The 15,056-nt window shown below is 49.4% G+C and overlaps 1 protein-coding gene across 1 annotated transcript in view; it reads right to left on the reverse strand.

The window, feature by feature from the left end:
- GRPEL1 (GrpE like 1, mitochondrial) overlaps positions 1-15,056 on the reverse strand; it is a 40,724-nt gene that overhangs the window by 4,540 nt on the left and 21,128 nt on the right. Inside the window, exon 3 of the mRNA XM_033949913.1 lies at positions 13,442-13,523. Within this exon, the coding sequence (XP_033805804.1) occupies positions 13,442-13,523 (82 nt within the window). The remainder of the gene's footprint in view (positions 1-13,441; positions 13,524-15,056) is intronic.

Raw genomic sequence — 15,056 nt, forward strand, 5'->3', positions numbered from 1 at the left:
CTCGGTGCTTGGACCCGTGCTCTTCAACATCTTTATAAACGATCTGGACATTGGTACGACGAGTGAGGTGATTAAATTTACAAACAATATGAAGTTATTCAGAGTAGTGAAGACACAGCGGGATTGCGAAGATCTGCAACATGACATAATCAGGCTCGAGGAATGGAAATCAAAGCGGCAGATAAGGTTCAACGCGGATAAGTGTAAAGTGATGCATGTAGGTAACAAAAATCTCATGCACGAATACAGGATGTCCAGGGCAGTACTTGGAGAGACCTCCCAGGAAAGAGACTTGGGAGTTCTGATCGACAAGTTGATGAAGCTGTCCGCGCAATGTGTTGTGGCAGCAAAAAGGGCGAACAAAATTCTAGGAATGATAAACAAGGGGATCACAAACAGATCAGAGAAGGTTATCATGCCGCTGTACTGGGCCATGGTGCGCCCTCACCTGGAGTACTGTGTCCAGCATTGGTCGCCATACAAGAAGAACACGGTACTACTCGAAAGGGTCCAGAGAAGAGCAACTAAGATGGTTAAGGGGCTGGAGGGGTTGCCGTACAGCAAAAGATTAGAGAAACTGGGCCTCTTCTCCCTCGAACAGGGGAGATTGAGAGGGGACATGATCGAAACATTCAAGGTACTGAAGGGAATAGACTTAGTAGATAAGGACAGCTTGTTCACCCTTTCCCCAAGGTAGGGAGAACGAGGGGGCACTCTCTAAAATTGAAAGGGGATAGATTCCGTATGAACATAAGGAAGTTCTTCTTCACCCCAGAGAGTGGTAGAAAACTGGAACGCTCTTCCGGAGTCTGTCATAGAGGAAAACACCTTCCAGGGATGCAAGACAGGGTTGGAAAAGTTCCTGCTGAACCAGAACACACACAGGTATGGCTAGTCTCAGTTAGGTCTTTGACCAGAGGGCCACTGCGTGAGCGGACTGCTGGGCATGATGGACCACTGGTCTGACCCAGCAGCGGCAATTCTTATGTTCTTACATAATGGTAACCACAAAATTAAAGACACAAAGCACACTGTATGCAGAGAAGATGTTAATTATCAGTTATATTCATTTTTTCAAAGAGGTCAAGGTAGATGACTTTAAAATATGCAATGTCACACCTTCAGGAATAGTTATAAAAAATAGACAAACTCGGTGCAAAATATAGACAGCAGATATAAATTCTCAAAACTGACACATTTCGATCACTAAATTAAAAATAAAATCATTTTCCCTAACTTTGTTGTCTGGTGATTTTATTAGTCTCCGGTTGAACTTCATTCTGACTGTGCATCCAAAATTTCTTTTTGCCTCCTGCATGCTTCCTCTCTTCCGGACCTAACTCCCTTCCCCAACCAACCTCTCTGTCCCTCCATGAGTCCAACTTTTCTTCCTCTCTCCTCCACCCCCCAACTGGCAACGTCTCCCCCTCTTTCTCTCATTCCCTCCCTTGATGCAAGATAGATGGATTAAATAGATATCTAGGGTGCATCTCTCCTACCTCCTCTACTGCCACATCCAACATTTCTCCCTCTCTCAGGGATGAAACATGCTACACAAGGTCCAGAGGAATCTCTCTCATCCCCCGGACCTTGTGCAGCATCTTTCATCCCTACCCAACAACCCCATGCTGTCATAACCCTAGCCCTAAAGCTAAGCTTGTGCCAGGGAAGACTTCTGCTAATCCTAACATTACCCTAAGGAGGGCCAACCAATGTGACAGGGCAAACTCTAGTTCAGAGCTAAGAGCAGAGTTTGAATTGAGACACCAAGTTCCTGAGCCCTGGGGAGGGCAGGAAGAAGGTGAGAATAGCCCAGAGCAGCAGGAGGGGTGTCACCTAAAGGAACAGCCTAAGAAACAAGCTCCTAGGACAGGTAAAGCCCAGCTGCAGGGACTAATTAAGGCCCCAAGGAAAACCCAGTGTAAGCAGCAAGCTGCCCTTCCCCCTTACAGGTTAGGGCGTGGTCAGCTGCACGCTTTAGAGGCTGCACTGAGGAGGACTAAGTCTATCCTGGCTCTGACCAGGAAGCAGGCTCTCAGGACCGGTCTCCTGAAGCGGCCCAAGGCCAGGACGTTGAAATGCCAGAGGCAGCTCCTGTCCCTGAAGCCAGCCAAACCTCCAGCCCTGAACCCATGGAATTTCTGGAAACTGCCATGGAGCCACAGGAGGACTTTATGGATGAAAGTTAAGTGCAATAACTTTACTTTTTTCTGTGATTGAAATTTTGAAGATTTTTGTTTTTGAATGCATGCAAGCCCCAGCGTACAGCCAAGGGAGCAGTGCTGAGCTCACGGCTACAAGGGTGCCTGTTGTTGTGGGACCTTAAGGCAAGTTTGATTTTGTTTGGCAATTTTCAAGTTTTGCCTTTTGTGGTTTGTGTGGGACTTGTATTGCTGATGTGAGTGAAGGAACAGTAGCTGGGGAGAATCCACCAACCATCCTCGGGTTGGGTTTGTGGGGCCAATTGTTGGCAAGCTGTTTAAAAGCTGATATAAGGTGGATTCAGCTACTCCCTTCCCCCACCAGTGTGCTTAACTGGTTGGGCAGGCCTGTTATGAATCAGGCCTCTGCAACATTGCTCTCAAGCCTGGGAGCAACCTTTTGGAAAGACTTTTGCAAACCTGGACAATTAGGATAGCTGTATGGTATTTTTCTTTACCTACTCAGATATTGGGACTATTGGAGCCAAGCTTAGGTACTGTTTGGGACTTACCTGTTTGTACCTGACGAGAAGGTGAGGGCTATATTTTTGAAAGCCCTAGTTTATTTTGCATTTTGCTTTGAACTGGAAAATTTACAATGAATGAAGTGTTTCAAGGCCAATAAAGTGAGACATTCTTTGAAAAAGAACTTTATTAATTCTGACCAATTGTTTTTTTTATATTCTTAAGCCAGCAGGACCTTCAACTTATTTTGAAGGCACGTATAAGTCGGTCGTGGCTGAGCGGTGAACAGGGCCTAAGTCTAAACCCGGCACCGGCCTTGCCACAATGCTCAACATTTCTCCTTCTATCACCCCTCTCCAGCACATACCATATCTCTCCCTTCATTCCCTCCATCACTATGTCTAACATTTCTCACCCTCGCATCCCTTTCAATCTGTCCCACTGTTCCCTCTCCACGACCATATCCAACATTTCTTCCTCTCATTCTTCTCCTCACCATGCATCTCTAATTCGCTCTTTTCTATGTCCAACAATTTTTCTCTTTCCCCTCCCCTCTTACACACTCATGCCCAACAATTTTCCTTTTCTATTCCCTCCCTTCTGTGTCCCAAGTTCACGCCCCTTCCTTCCTCCATCCACATGCATCTTTCCTCCTCTTCCTTTTCCCTTCCAGGCATGTGCATCTCCTCTCTCTATTTCCTTCCATTCCACTTTATCCATGTGCACCTCCTTCCTCTCTTCTTTTCCTCTTCATCCATGTGCATATCTTCCCTTTCTCTTCAGTTCTCCTTCCCTCATCCATGTGCATTTCCTCCTCTTTCTTCCCTCTCTCTCCATCCCATAAGAAGCATTTCCCTTCTCCTCCATACATGTCCAGCATTTTTCCACATCCAACCAGCCAGCCTTACCAACTCTCCCCATTTCCCCACATCCCTCAGTCCAACATCGCTCCCTCTCTCCTCCCCCAGCAAGTCCAGTATTTCTTCTCCTCTGTCCTTCTGCTACCCTACCACTGCCTGTCCCGGAATATGGAGCCCACAGGGCCCAACACCAACTTCAACGATGAGCCTTCACATCCACACGCTCAGGAAAGCCCTTTTGGCTCCATGCACTTTAACATGTTTGCGTCAGAGGGGCGGTACCAAAAGGGCCGCACGTCACTTAAGCTAGCGCCAGTGCCGGGCCTTGTATAGGCTCTGGACTCCCTGACAGGCAGCGAGAGGGTGGTAGAAGATGGAGAGCTCTTCATCGCTGGAGTTAGCTTGGTATTGCCCAGACTGTGGGGGTCTCCCCGATCCAGAAGGCTTCCCTCCGACATCAGCGTTGACATCAAAGGGAAGCCTTCTGGGTTTCAGCAGGGGGGGGGGCATGCCGCTGGAGGAAGGGGGTGGGAGACTTGCGCTGCGTACCCCTAGGGGTACATATGCATATTATTTTTGTAGGATTTTAATTTAAGTGATATATAAATACTAAAATAAATAATTTGTTAGGTCTGTTACCACTTGTTAACTATTCTCAATTTCTTCTTTTCAGTACCAAGATATTGCTTATGATGTTTTGAAAATTATAGATATATAAAATAAAATACAATCATTTGGAGGAGTAGCCTACTGGGTTAGTGCATTGGTCTGAGACCCGAGTTCAATTTACACTGCAGCTCCTTGATACCCTGGGCAAATCACAAACCTCCATTGCCCCAAGTACAAAAATAGACTGAGCCCAGCAGAGACAGAGAAAAGTACTTGCACAGAGTATATAAACACTTTGGATGTACCACAGACAAGGTTAAAATCCACTTCATGAGACATTAAAAAGGTCATTGCATTGTTACAACTGATGACAAACTAGTGTAACAAAAATGAAACATCCATGGGGGAAATATGTATATACATGAGAAGAAAATGGGCCTCCTCATGTCAACTGGTATATAAGAATTACAATTAAGAAAACCTCCAAAACACAAAAGACACTTAAATCTTTCCATTTTTGTGTCTTTGTTATTACAACATAAGGAACTAATGGACCCACAAAAAATATGCTCTAAGTCCTGCTACAAACAAAAGATTTATAAGGAACTAACAGACCCACAGAAAATATGCTCTAAATATAAGTACAAAATATTTGTTCCAGCAGTAAAACCTTGGAGTCTGTGAATCATTTCATCTAGCTGAAAAATCACCCCAACAAGAACCTTATTTTAGCCTCAACTGTGGAAAGGCCTAATCCGAAATCAGCAATGCTCTTCTATGCCAATTTTGGCTGAGACTGAAATGAGTTCCTGGTCATGGGTTCTTCCCCTATAAAATGAGTTGATCCACCAATTTCACTGTAAAGTGTCCTGGTCTGCTGGAAATATATTTCCTTCTGCAACAGGATGCAGAGAGACTTCTGCAAATACAGATAGGCCCTTGTGCAGTGGAAGTATAAATCCAGATCACCAGGGAGTTACAGTCTGTTTCTAATACTGAACCAGTAATTTCATTTTGCCCTTTTGGTTCCCATTGAGCTGGAAGTCCAAAGTCCAAGTGCTATTAATCTTCATTTATAAATCAGCTGAATTTTCTTGCCTCTGTTTATATCCACAGCCACAGGCGATGCACCATGGCTCTGTCTGTAATAGAAATTGACACAGCGACCTGTTCCCACGGCAAACCACAGAAAAACTGCAGGAACAGGTAAACATTTGTACTGCAAGTGTAGGAACAAAGCTTTTTACCGCCAGGGAACCCCACCCACAATCACAGCCCCCCTTCCCAGTTCCAGCCATCCCTCCAAGGGTCCGGCGGCTCCAGCCCCTCCCACACGCTCGCGGGACTGGCGGCTCTAGCTGGTTTCCCTCCCCTCTGCTGCTGGCACACACCTTGAAGAGTGAGCCAATCTCTATACACACCTGCTCAATGCCTTGCCTCTGCCAGGCATATCCTTATGACACAAATTCTTCTTTTTGTAAAGAGAAGTTGATTCATAAGGAGGAGCCCAGCAGATGGAAGACTGCGAGCACCATTGAGCAGGCGTGTGTGCAGAGATCAGCTCGCTCTGCAAGATGTGTGCAGCAAGAAGGAAGGAGGCAGGCTGGACCCGCAAGAGAGAGGGGGCTGGGCCCATTGGATTCGCGAGGGGGAGAGGAGCTGGAGCATTGACCCTGAGGAAGAGGGAGTGCAAGGCAAAGCAGATGGAAAGGAAATAAGGGCACAGGAGGGGGCTAAAACTGGAGGGAAGTGTATGTGGGGGTGGGTGGAAGAGGTGCTGCAACTGTGGAAGGGGGGCTGCTGGAGGTAAGGTAGAGAGGTGCTGTCCTGTTGAGGAAGGGCTGAAGGGAAGAGAAGGGAAAGAGATGCCATATTAAGGGATGAAGGAAGAAAGAATGAAATACTGAACACAGCAGAGAGGGAGATATCAGAAACAGAGAGGAAATAATGGGCATGGAGAGAATAGGGACAGGGACACAAAGGGAGATGTTGCAATGGAATGGTAAATGGATAGAGAGGGGCAATGCCAGACATGAGAGAGTGTATATCGACACAGAGGGAAAGTGCTAGATGTGGGAGAGAATAGGAACATAGAAAGGAGATGCAGGACAGAGAATTGATGATAAATAAAGGGGAGTTGCTGAACAGGGAAGTATAGCGGACACAGAGAAGGAAAAGATAAGTACACAAAGATGGATGGTGAGCACAGAGAAGTAATGTCAAATGAGCAGGAGACGTTGGCAAGTGAATTAAGAGATGACAAGAGGGAACAGAAACCAGAGCCTGGGACCAACATGACTTGAAAATTAAAATGACCAGACAACAAAAAGGTAGAAAAAGCACAGTTACTTACCGTAACAGGTGTTATCCAGGGACAGCAGGCAGATATTCTCACATGTGGGTGGGTGACGTCATCTACGGAGCCCCAGCGCGGACAGCTTTTCAAGCAAACTTGATTGAAGTTTCAAGTTTGCTACACTGCACCACGCATGTGCATGCCTTCTCGCCCACTAGAGGGCGCATCCCACCTCGTGGTCCTCAGTTCCATAACTAGCAAAGAAGCCATCCCCGGGGAGGCGGGCGGGTTGTGAGAATATCTGCCTGCTGTCCCTGGATAACACCTGTTACGGTAAGTAACTGTGCTTTATCCCAGGACAAGCAGGCAGCATATTCACACATGTGGGTGACCTCCAAGCCAACCAAAAAAGGGCAGGTGGGAGGATGGCAATTTAGGAAAACAGATTACGTAACACCGACTGGCCAAACCGGCCGTCGCTTCTGGACAAAGTGTCCAGACAGTAGTGGGAGGTGAACGTATGAACCGAAGACCAAGTGGCAGCTTTACATATGTCCTCCATAGGAGTAGAACGGAGGAAAGCAACCGAAGCTGCCATCGCCCGGACCTTATGCCCCGTGACTCGACCCGGGAGCGTAAGACCAGCCTGAGCGTAGCAAAAAGAAATACAAGCAGCCAACCAATTGGACAAGGTGCGCTTGGAAACAGGATGTCCTAAACGATTAGGATCAAAGGACAAAAACAATTGAGGAACCTTCCGATGAGACCTGGTACGTTGGAGATAAAATGCCAACGCCCTCTTACAGTCAAGCGTGTGGAGCGCCGTCTCGCCAGGATGGGAGTGGGGCTTAGGAAAGAACACAGGAAGGACAATGGACTGATTGAGGTGGAAATCAGACACAACTTTAGGTAAAAATTTAGGATGGGTGCGGAGAACCACCTTGTCATGATGAAACACAGTAAAAGGCGGGTCCGCAACCAAAGCTTGCAACTCACTAATCCGTCGAGCAGATGTGAGGGCAATCAGAAATACCACTTTCCAAGTAAGAAATTTCAGAAGAGACTTGTCGATAGGCTCAAAGGGAGGTTTCATCAGTTGAGCTAAGACCACATTCAAATCCCATACGACGGGAGGAGGCTTCAGAGGGGGACAAACATTGATTAGACCCTTCATGAAACGTGTCACCAGAGGATGAAGCGAAAGAGAACGTCCATCCAAGTGACGATGGAAAGCAGAAATGGCACTGAGATGCACCCGAACAGATGTCGTCTTCAGGCCGGAATTAGACAGATGTAACAAGTAGTCCAGCACCGAAGACACCGGGACCGAATCCGGATCCAGATGACGCGAGGAGCACCAGGAGGAAAACCTGGTCCATTTCTGGGAATAACAAAGCCTGGTCGAGACCTTGCGCGAGGCTTCCAAAACTTCCCTCACCAACTGAGAAACCTGGACCGAAGTCAAGGGGAAAGGAACCAAGCGGTCAGGTGTAAGGACTGAAGATTGGGATGCAACAGCGAACCCCGACTCTGAGATAGCAGAGAGGGAAACACAGGTAGAATCATAGGGTCCCTGACACTGAGTTGAAGAAGTAGGGAGAACCAGTGTTGACGAGGCCATCGAGGCGCAATGAGAATCATAGTGGCTCTGGATGATTTGAGATGAACCAACGTCCTCAAGATTAGAGGGAAAGGAGGAAACGCATAAAGGAACTTCCCTCCCCAGTCGAGAAGAAAGGCATCGGCCTCGAGACGGTCCGGGGAGTACATCCGAGAACAAAATAGGGGCAGTTTGTGAGTCTCCGGGGAGGCAAACAGATCCACCTGAGGAGTCCCCCAGCGGTCGAAGACCTCGCGTAGAACCCGGGAGTTCAACGCCCACTCGTGCGGCTGGAGAAGACGACTGAGTTTGTCGGTCAAACAATTTTTCTCTCCCTGAATGTAAACCGCCCGCAGGAAGATGTTCTGGGAGACCGCCCATTCCCAAAGACGCAAGGCTTCCTGACATAGGGCCCAAGAGCCCGTCCCACCTTGCTTGTTCACATAATACATGGCCACCTGGTTGTCCGTACGCACGAGGACTACCTGATTGCGGAGCAGGTGGGCGAACGTTCGAGCCGCCAGAAAGATGGCACGGAGCTCCAACACATTGATATGACAGCGGCGGTCCTCCGTGGACCACAGACCCTGGGTCCGCAGGCCGTCGAGGTGGGCCCCCCACGCGTACTCCGAGGAGTCTGTGGTCAGAACTTTGCGATGTGGCGGGACGAGAAAAAGCAAACCCCCGGAAAGATTCGTAGAGTCGGTCCACCAACGAAGCGATCGCCTCAAAGAAGGCGTCATCTCTATGAGGGAAGAGACAGGATCGCAATCCTGGCGCCATTGAGAGGCCAAAGTCCACTGAGGAATTCTCAGGTGCAGTCTGGCGAACGGAGTGACGTGGACTGTAGATGCCATGTGGCCCAGAAGCATCATCATGCGCCGCGCCGACACCACAGGCAGTTGAGAAACGAGACAACCTAACCGAATCAGGGCCTCCAAACGAGGAGGTGGGAGGAACGAACGGAGGCGAACAGTGTCCAGCACTGCGCCTATAAACTGAAGTGATCGGGACGGGCACAACTGTGACTTGGGAAAGTTCACTTCGAAGCCCAGTCGTTGAAGGAAGATGATAGACTGTCGGGTCGCTGAGATAACCCCCTCCCTGGTCGGGGCCTTGATCAGCCAATCGTCCAGGTAGGGGAAGACCTGAAGCCCCCGAGACCGCAGGGCTGCCGCGACTACCACCATACACTTCGTGAAGACTCGAGGGGACGAAGCCAGGCCAAAGGGGAGGACCCGGTACTGCAGGTGGAGCTCGCCCACCTGGAATCGCAAGAATCTGCGGAAGGCGGGATGCACCGGAACATGGGTATACGCTTCCTTCAGATCCAGGGAGCACATCCAGTCCCCTTCCTCCAAGAGAGGGTATAATACCGGAAGCAACAACATCCGGAACTTTTCCCGGACCAGGAACTTGTTGAGCCTCCTGAGGTCCAGAATGGGGCGTAAGTCCCCGGTCTTTTTGGGGACCAAAAAGTAACGGGAGTAAAACCCGCGCCCCCGCTGGTCGGGGGGTACAGGTTCCACCGCCCGAAGCTTCAACAAGGCCCTGGCCTCCTCCAGGAGGATGGGGAGCTGGGCCCGATCGTATGGGCGAGCCCCGGGTGGCTGTTCCGGCGGCGTAGCGCAGAAGTTGAGAGAGTAGCCCTCGGAGACGGTCCGGAGCACCCAGGCGTCGGATGTTATCTCGGTCCAAGCCGCATAAAAGGCCCGGAGTCGACCCCCTATGGGTAGGGGTTCCGGCGTGAACGCGGAGGGGAACCTGCCCCATCCGCACAGACTGTCAAAAGGACGGTGCAGGCTTGGACGCGCCTTGCGCCGGAGGCTTAGATTGTCCTCCTCTCCCCTGATGAGGTGGACGCCGAGGTGGAGGTCTAGAAAAGGCCGGCGTCGTCTTCTGAGGGTAACGCCTCGGGGGTGGCCGGAAAGGTTTTTGCGGCGTGGCCCGAGGTTTTGGTCGGACCAAGGAAGCCAAAGAGCGTTCCTGCTCCGACAACCGTTTGGTCGCCACCTCTAGGGATTCATCGAACAGTTCGGACCCCACGCAAGGGAGATCCGCCAGACGCTCTTGCAGGTTAGGGTCCATGTCGAGGGTGCGCAGCCACGCCAGCCGGCGCATCGCTACCGCAAAAGCCGACACCCTCAAGACAAGTTCAAATGCGTCGTACACCGCATGGAAGAGGTACAGGCGCAATTGAGAAAGGTTGGACATGAACTTGTCAAACCCATCCCTACGGGAATCCGGCAGGTCCTCCCTATACTGAGGGAGGTCCTTCACCATGCCCCTTAAATAAGATGAGAATGTAAAGACATAGTTGAGAACCCTGGTTGCCATGAGGGAATTCGAATAGAGGCGACGACCAAACTTGTCGAGGGTCCGACCCTCCCTACCAGGCGGAACCGCCGCAGAAACCCTGGAGGGTTGTGTCTTCTTCAGGGCCGACTCGACCAGCAAAGACTGGTGAGATAGTTGGGCCTTATCAAATCCTTTAGGTGGGATTGTTCTATACTTGTTCTCCATCTTGGACAGCACCGCTGTGACTGTAAGAGGTGAAGTCAGGTTTTTAAGGAAGGTCTGAAGAAGGACCTTATTCAAAGGAAGCCTGGGGGTTTCCCTCGGGGGAGCGGGGAGGTCCTGCTCCTCGAGGAACTCCTTAGTGTATTGGGATCCCGCCATGAGGTCCAGACCCAAAGCACGTGCCATGTCCTGAACAAAACTGGTGAAGGAGGACGGTCTGGCGGGCGGCGAGGGGGTTCTCGACCTCTCCGCCGAACAGAAGGGGGAAGCCTCATGGGAGTAGTGCGGCTCCCTACCGGACCCCGAGTCCCAAGAGGCCCGATCCAATGGCCTCGAGGGGGTCGGGGACCGTCCACGTCTCGAAGACCCTCTGGGAGAAGTCCCAGGAGTCCGAGGGACCGAGGCACGCCCCCTCCTCCTCGGCGAGGAGTCACGGGAACCCCCTCGGACGGGAGAACGAAGCAACCTCGGGTTGTCGAGGCGAAGCTCCGAGACTCGCAAGGCCTCACCCCCGAGAGGCGAAGAGCGATCACGGCGCCGAGGAGAACCTCGCGACCGCTTGGGCTTCCTCGGACGACGCCTCGCCCGAGGCCTGCCCGAGGGTGAAGAGCCCCGGGAGGACCTCGAGGAAGAGGAGGAGATCCGACGCACCCTGCGCACCTTGTCACGGGGCCGTACGCTTCTCTCAGGCGGGGCCCCCGAGGCCGAAGTCGAGGGCAAGGTCGGGGTCGAGGTCGGTGCCGCCCCAGTGCCCGAGGGAGTCGAGGCCGAGACCGCCGAGGCCGGAGCCATCGAGGTCGGAGCAGCCGAGGTCGCGGCTTGCTGCAATTGCTCGAGGGCCCCGGAGAGCTCCGTGGCAATCAGGGCTCGTAACAGATCCTGGAACGCCGGGATCCCTACCATGGTCGGTAGGTCCGAGGCCGGGGGATGCTCCCTGGAGGGCGACCTCGGTCTCGAGTATTCCCTCGGGGCATTAGTGGCCGTATTCCTTGGCGGGGCCGAGGACGACCCACCCGCCGTCGAGGAGCCCGAGGATGGCTTCTTAGTCGACCCTGGAGTCGAGGAAGGAAGCGAGGACTTACCCGAGGCAGGCTTAAGCGAGGGTGTAGGCTTCGAAGAAGACGAAGGTCGAGGCGAGGCCGAGGGAACCGAGGCCGATGTCGGGGCCGAAGCCGAGGCCGACGTCGAGGCCTTCCCCGGCGCGGAGTTGCCTGCGAAGAGCTCCGCCATCCTGGCACGGCGTCGGCGGAGCTCTCTGGCCTGAAAGGTGGAGCACCGATCGCAAGAGTCAGTCGGATGCTCGGGCCCCAAGCAGAGCAAGCATCACCGGTGTGGATCTGTAAGGGACAGTAACCGCTCACACCGGGTGCACTTTTTGAACCCCGTCAAGGGACGGGACATGAAACCCGAACAGGCCGGAAACAAGGCTTGCCGCGGCCGCGGCTCACGGGAGCCCCCGGAGCCGACTGAAGGAAAAAACTCGGGTTTCTTTTTTTTTTTTTTTAAACAATCAAGAAAGAAAGAAAAGATAAAATAAAGCACAGCGACCGACGAAAAAACAATCGGACGCGGTGACAGAAGGCAAAATAGCAGAGCTCAATATCCACAGGGCTTCTGGCTCCGCGGAAAAAACTGAACTGAGGACCACGAGGTGGGATGCGCCCTCTAGTGGGCGAGAAGGCATGCACATGTGTGGTGCAGTGTAGCAAACTTGAAACTTTAATCAAGTTTGCTTGAAAAGCTGTCCGCGCTGGGGCTCCGTAGATGACGTCACCCACCCACATGTGAGAATATGCTGCCTGCTTGTCCTGGGATAAATAATTTTAATTTTCTATTTTGTGATTAGAATATATGAGAACTGAAATGATTATCCTGCCAGCGCTGGTGTTAGACATGGATAGAGCCCAGGGCAGAAATTTGGGAGGGGTCCCCAAAGCCCACTACTAGCCAATGCCATCTTCATCTTCCAGCAGGCTTAGGGCTTTCTCTAGCCAGGGGACAGCTGTCCTAATTGCACTCCTTGGCCTAACACTATTCCTGGCATGTGTGATCTTTATATTTTGCAAAGTATAGCAGGAAATGGATATTTCTATTTCTTTGGGGTTGCACTTCATGGAAGGTGTGGCTTCTTGGGATTTTATTTTAATTTATGTTTATCATTTTTGGTCAGTTATTATGTATTTGGTATTTGTGTTCTGTGTGTGTGACTGAGGTATTCTGTTAGGATTAATTTTCTATGTAGCATTAAGTTTTCCTGATAGTGAAGGGGAGATGGTTTTTGTTGATCCTTCTTTTGTATTTGTAATTTATAAAGTGACAGTTCTACAGAATATTGTTTCTTTTTATGCTTTAATGAAATGATTTTCAATATAAAATCATAACTATTCAAGGCTTCTGCAGATGGGATTAGACAGAATTCATGCGGACAAATTTTTCCCTGCATAATTCTCTAGTCTGTAACTCTGTTATCTGACTATTAAGGTCACTATTAAGTAATGATGAGCCATGAACACTTCCCATAAAGTATCCCCAGTCTTGGGCAGTCCAGGGAGCAGAAGATCTAACCATGAATTAAACTAGGTCTCTCTCTCCATGATGAGTGCCTCCAGATCTCCCTCTTCTCTGTTCCTCATTTGCACTGTATGTATAGTCAGTTGAACTGAAGAATTATTTTCCCCTCTTCATTTGAACTGATGAGCTCATTACATTGGTATCATATTTGTGTATTGAACCAAATCAGATTTATTAAAAATGAATACAATGCAAATGGAGGTTCTTGAAATGGATAGGAGTGATGTTTATCTGTACATGTCTTAAAAAAAACCCTATATGCCCTGCCACTTCTGCCTTTCAAGTGTGCAAGCTACACACAACATATACTATTACTTACCATACAGCTTTGCTTCTTCTACAAGCTTTTGGCTCCTCTGTCTCAGATTTTCTGTATCTGCAAGAGCCCGCATATATTTATCCTGGGAAGAGAAAAAAAAAAACCCCACACAGTTTTATAATTCCTACTATGCTAACAAATATTCCTTTAGCTCTCAAAAATACAGTCTGGATTTGGAAGGACAGTCTATTCACTATAATTAAAGTCAACTAAGTAACAGGCGTTTGAAAAAGGCAAAACACTGGCCTATAAAAAAGCTACTCAAATGTGTCACTTTTCCCTCCATTGCTTCACATACAATTTGGATCACGAGCCAATTTGGGCAGGGAAATAATTAATGTACCCAAATGTAACTCATTGTAAGCTTTGTTTTGGATAAAGAGATTAGGTTCTTATCTTTTCTAGTAGATAGATGTTCCATTCTGGACAGTAGGGTATTCCCCCCATGCTAATGAGCCATGCAGAAGGAATCCATTCCAAGTTTTCAACTCCTCCTTCTCCAGAGGGCTCTGCTGTCCCCTTCAGTTTGTACCAAAGCAGGCGACAGTCCTATACAGGAACACATAAGGAGAAGTATGGGGAGACTTCCTGAACTACAAATCTGTTCTGCTCTGAAAGTAAAACAAACGTTAAACCAATGGTCCTGCCCCGATGGGCCCCCAGCCAGTTGGATTTTCAAGATATCCCTAATGAATATGCATGAGCAAGATTTGCCTATAAAATAGGTAGTAGGCATGCAAATTTTTCTCATGCATATTCATTAGGGATATCTTGAAAACCCGACTAGCTGGGGGTCCCCCAGGACAGGTTTAAGAACCACTGTGTAAAACATTTTAATTGATCAAAACACTGAAATAACCATACTAATCAAACATTTCTGGAGTGCAAATATTTCCCCAAAGTGTTACAGTAATACTATTCTTCATACCCTTGAGGTCTGACCGACATCAAAATCCCAGTTTTGACTATAACTTACCAACTGAGCCAGTAGGCAGGTGGAATAAATCAGTGGTTCCCAACCCTGTCCTGGAGGACCACCAGGCCAATCGTGTTTTCAGGCTAGCCCTAATGAATATACATGGAGCAGATTTGCATGCCTGTCACTTCCATTATATGCAAATCTCTCTCATGCAAATCTCTCTCATGCATATTCATTAGGGTTTCCTGAAAGCCCGATTGGCCTGGTGGTCCTCCAGGACAGGGTTGGGAACCACTGGAATAAATAACCAACAGGGCAGGGCTGCAGAATAACACACCTATCTACTAGAAAATATATTAGCAAGGTAAGAACCTAATCCTTTTTTCTAGTGTAATAGTGTGTCATTCTGGAGAGTAGGGATGTATAAAAGCAGTTCCAGAAATCTAGGGCACGACCCCTGTGCCTGCTCGTAACACTGAAGACCCAAAGATGGTGTACTCCCATGCTACCATGTCCATTCTGTAGAATTTAAAGAACGTATGCTGAGTTGACCAGGTCACTGTCCTACAAATCTTCTCAGGCAAAACTTACTCCAGCCTATCTACACCCTTCCAGCCATTGAAGTCCTCCCCAGCCCATCCTCCCCCAAATGGCCATATACTGATAGACTGTGCAAGTCTGCCCAGTACCGGCCTT

Source organism: Geotrypetes seraphini, chromosome 1 (genome assembly GCF_902459505.1).
Source record: "Geotrypetes seraphini chromosome 1, aGeoSer1.1, whole genome shotgun sequence".
Lineage (NCBI taxonomy): Eukaryota > Metazoa > Chordata > Amphibia > Gymnophiona > Dermophiidae > Geotrypetes > Geotrypetes seraphini.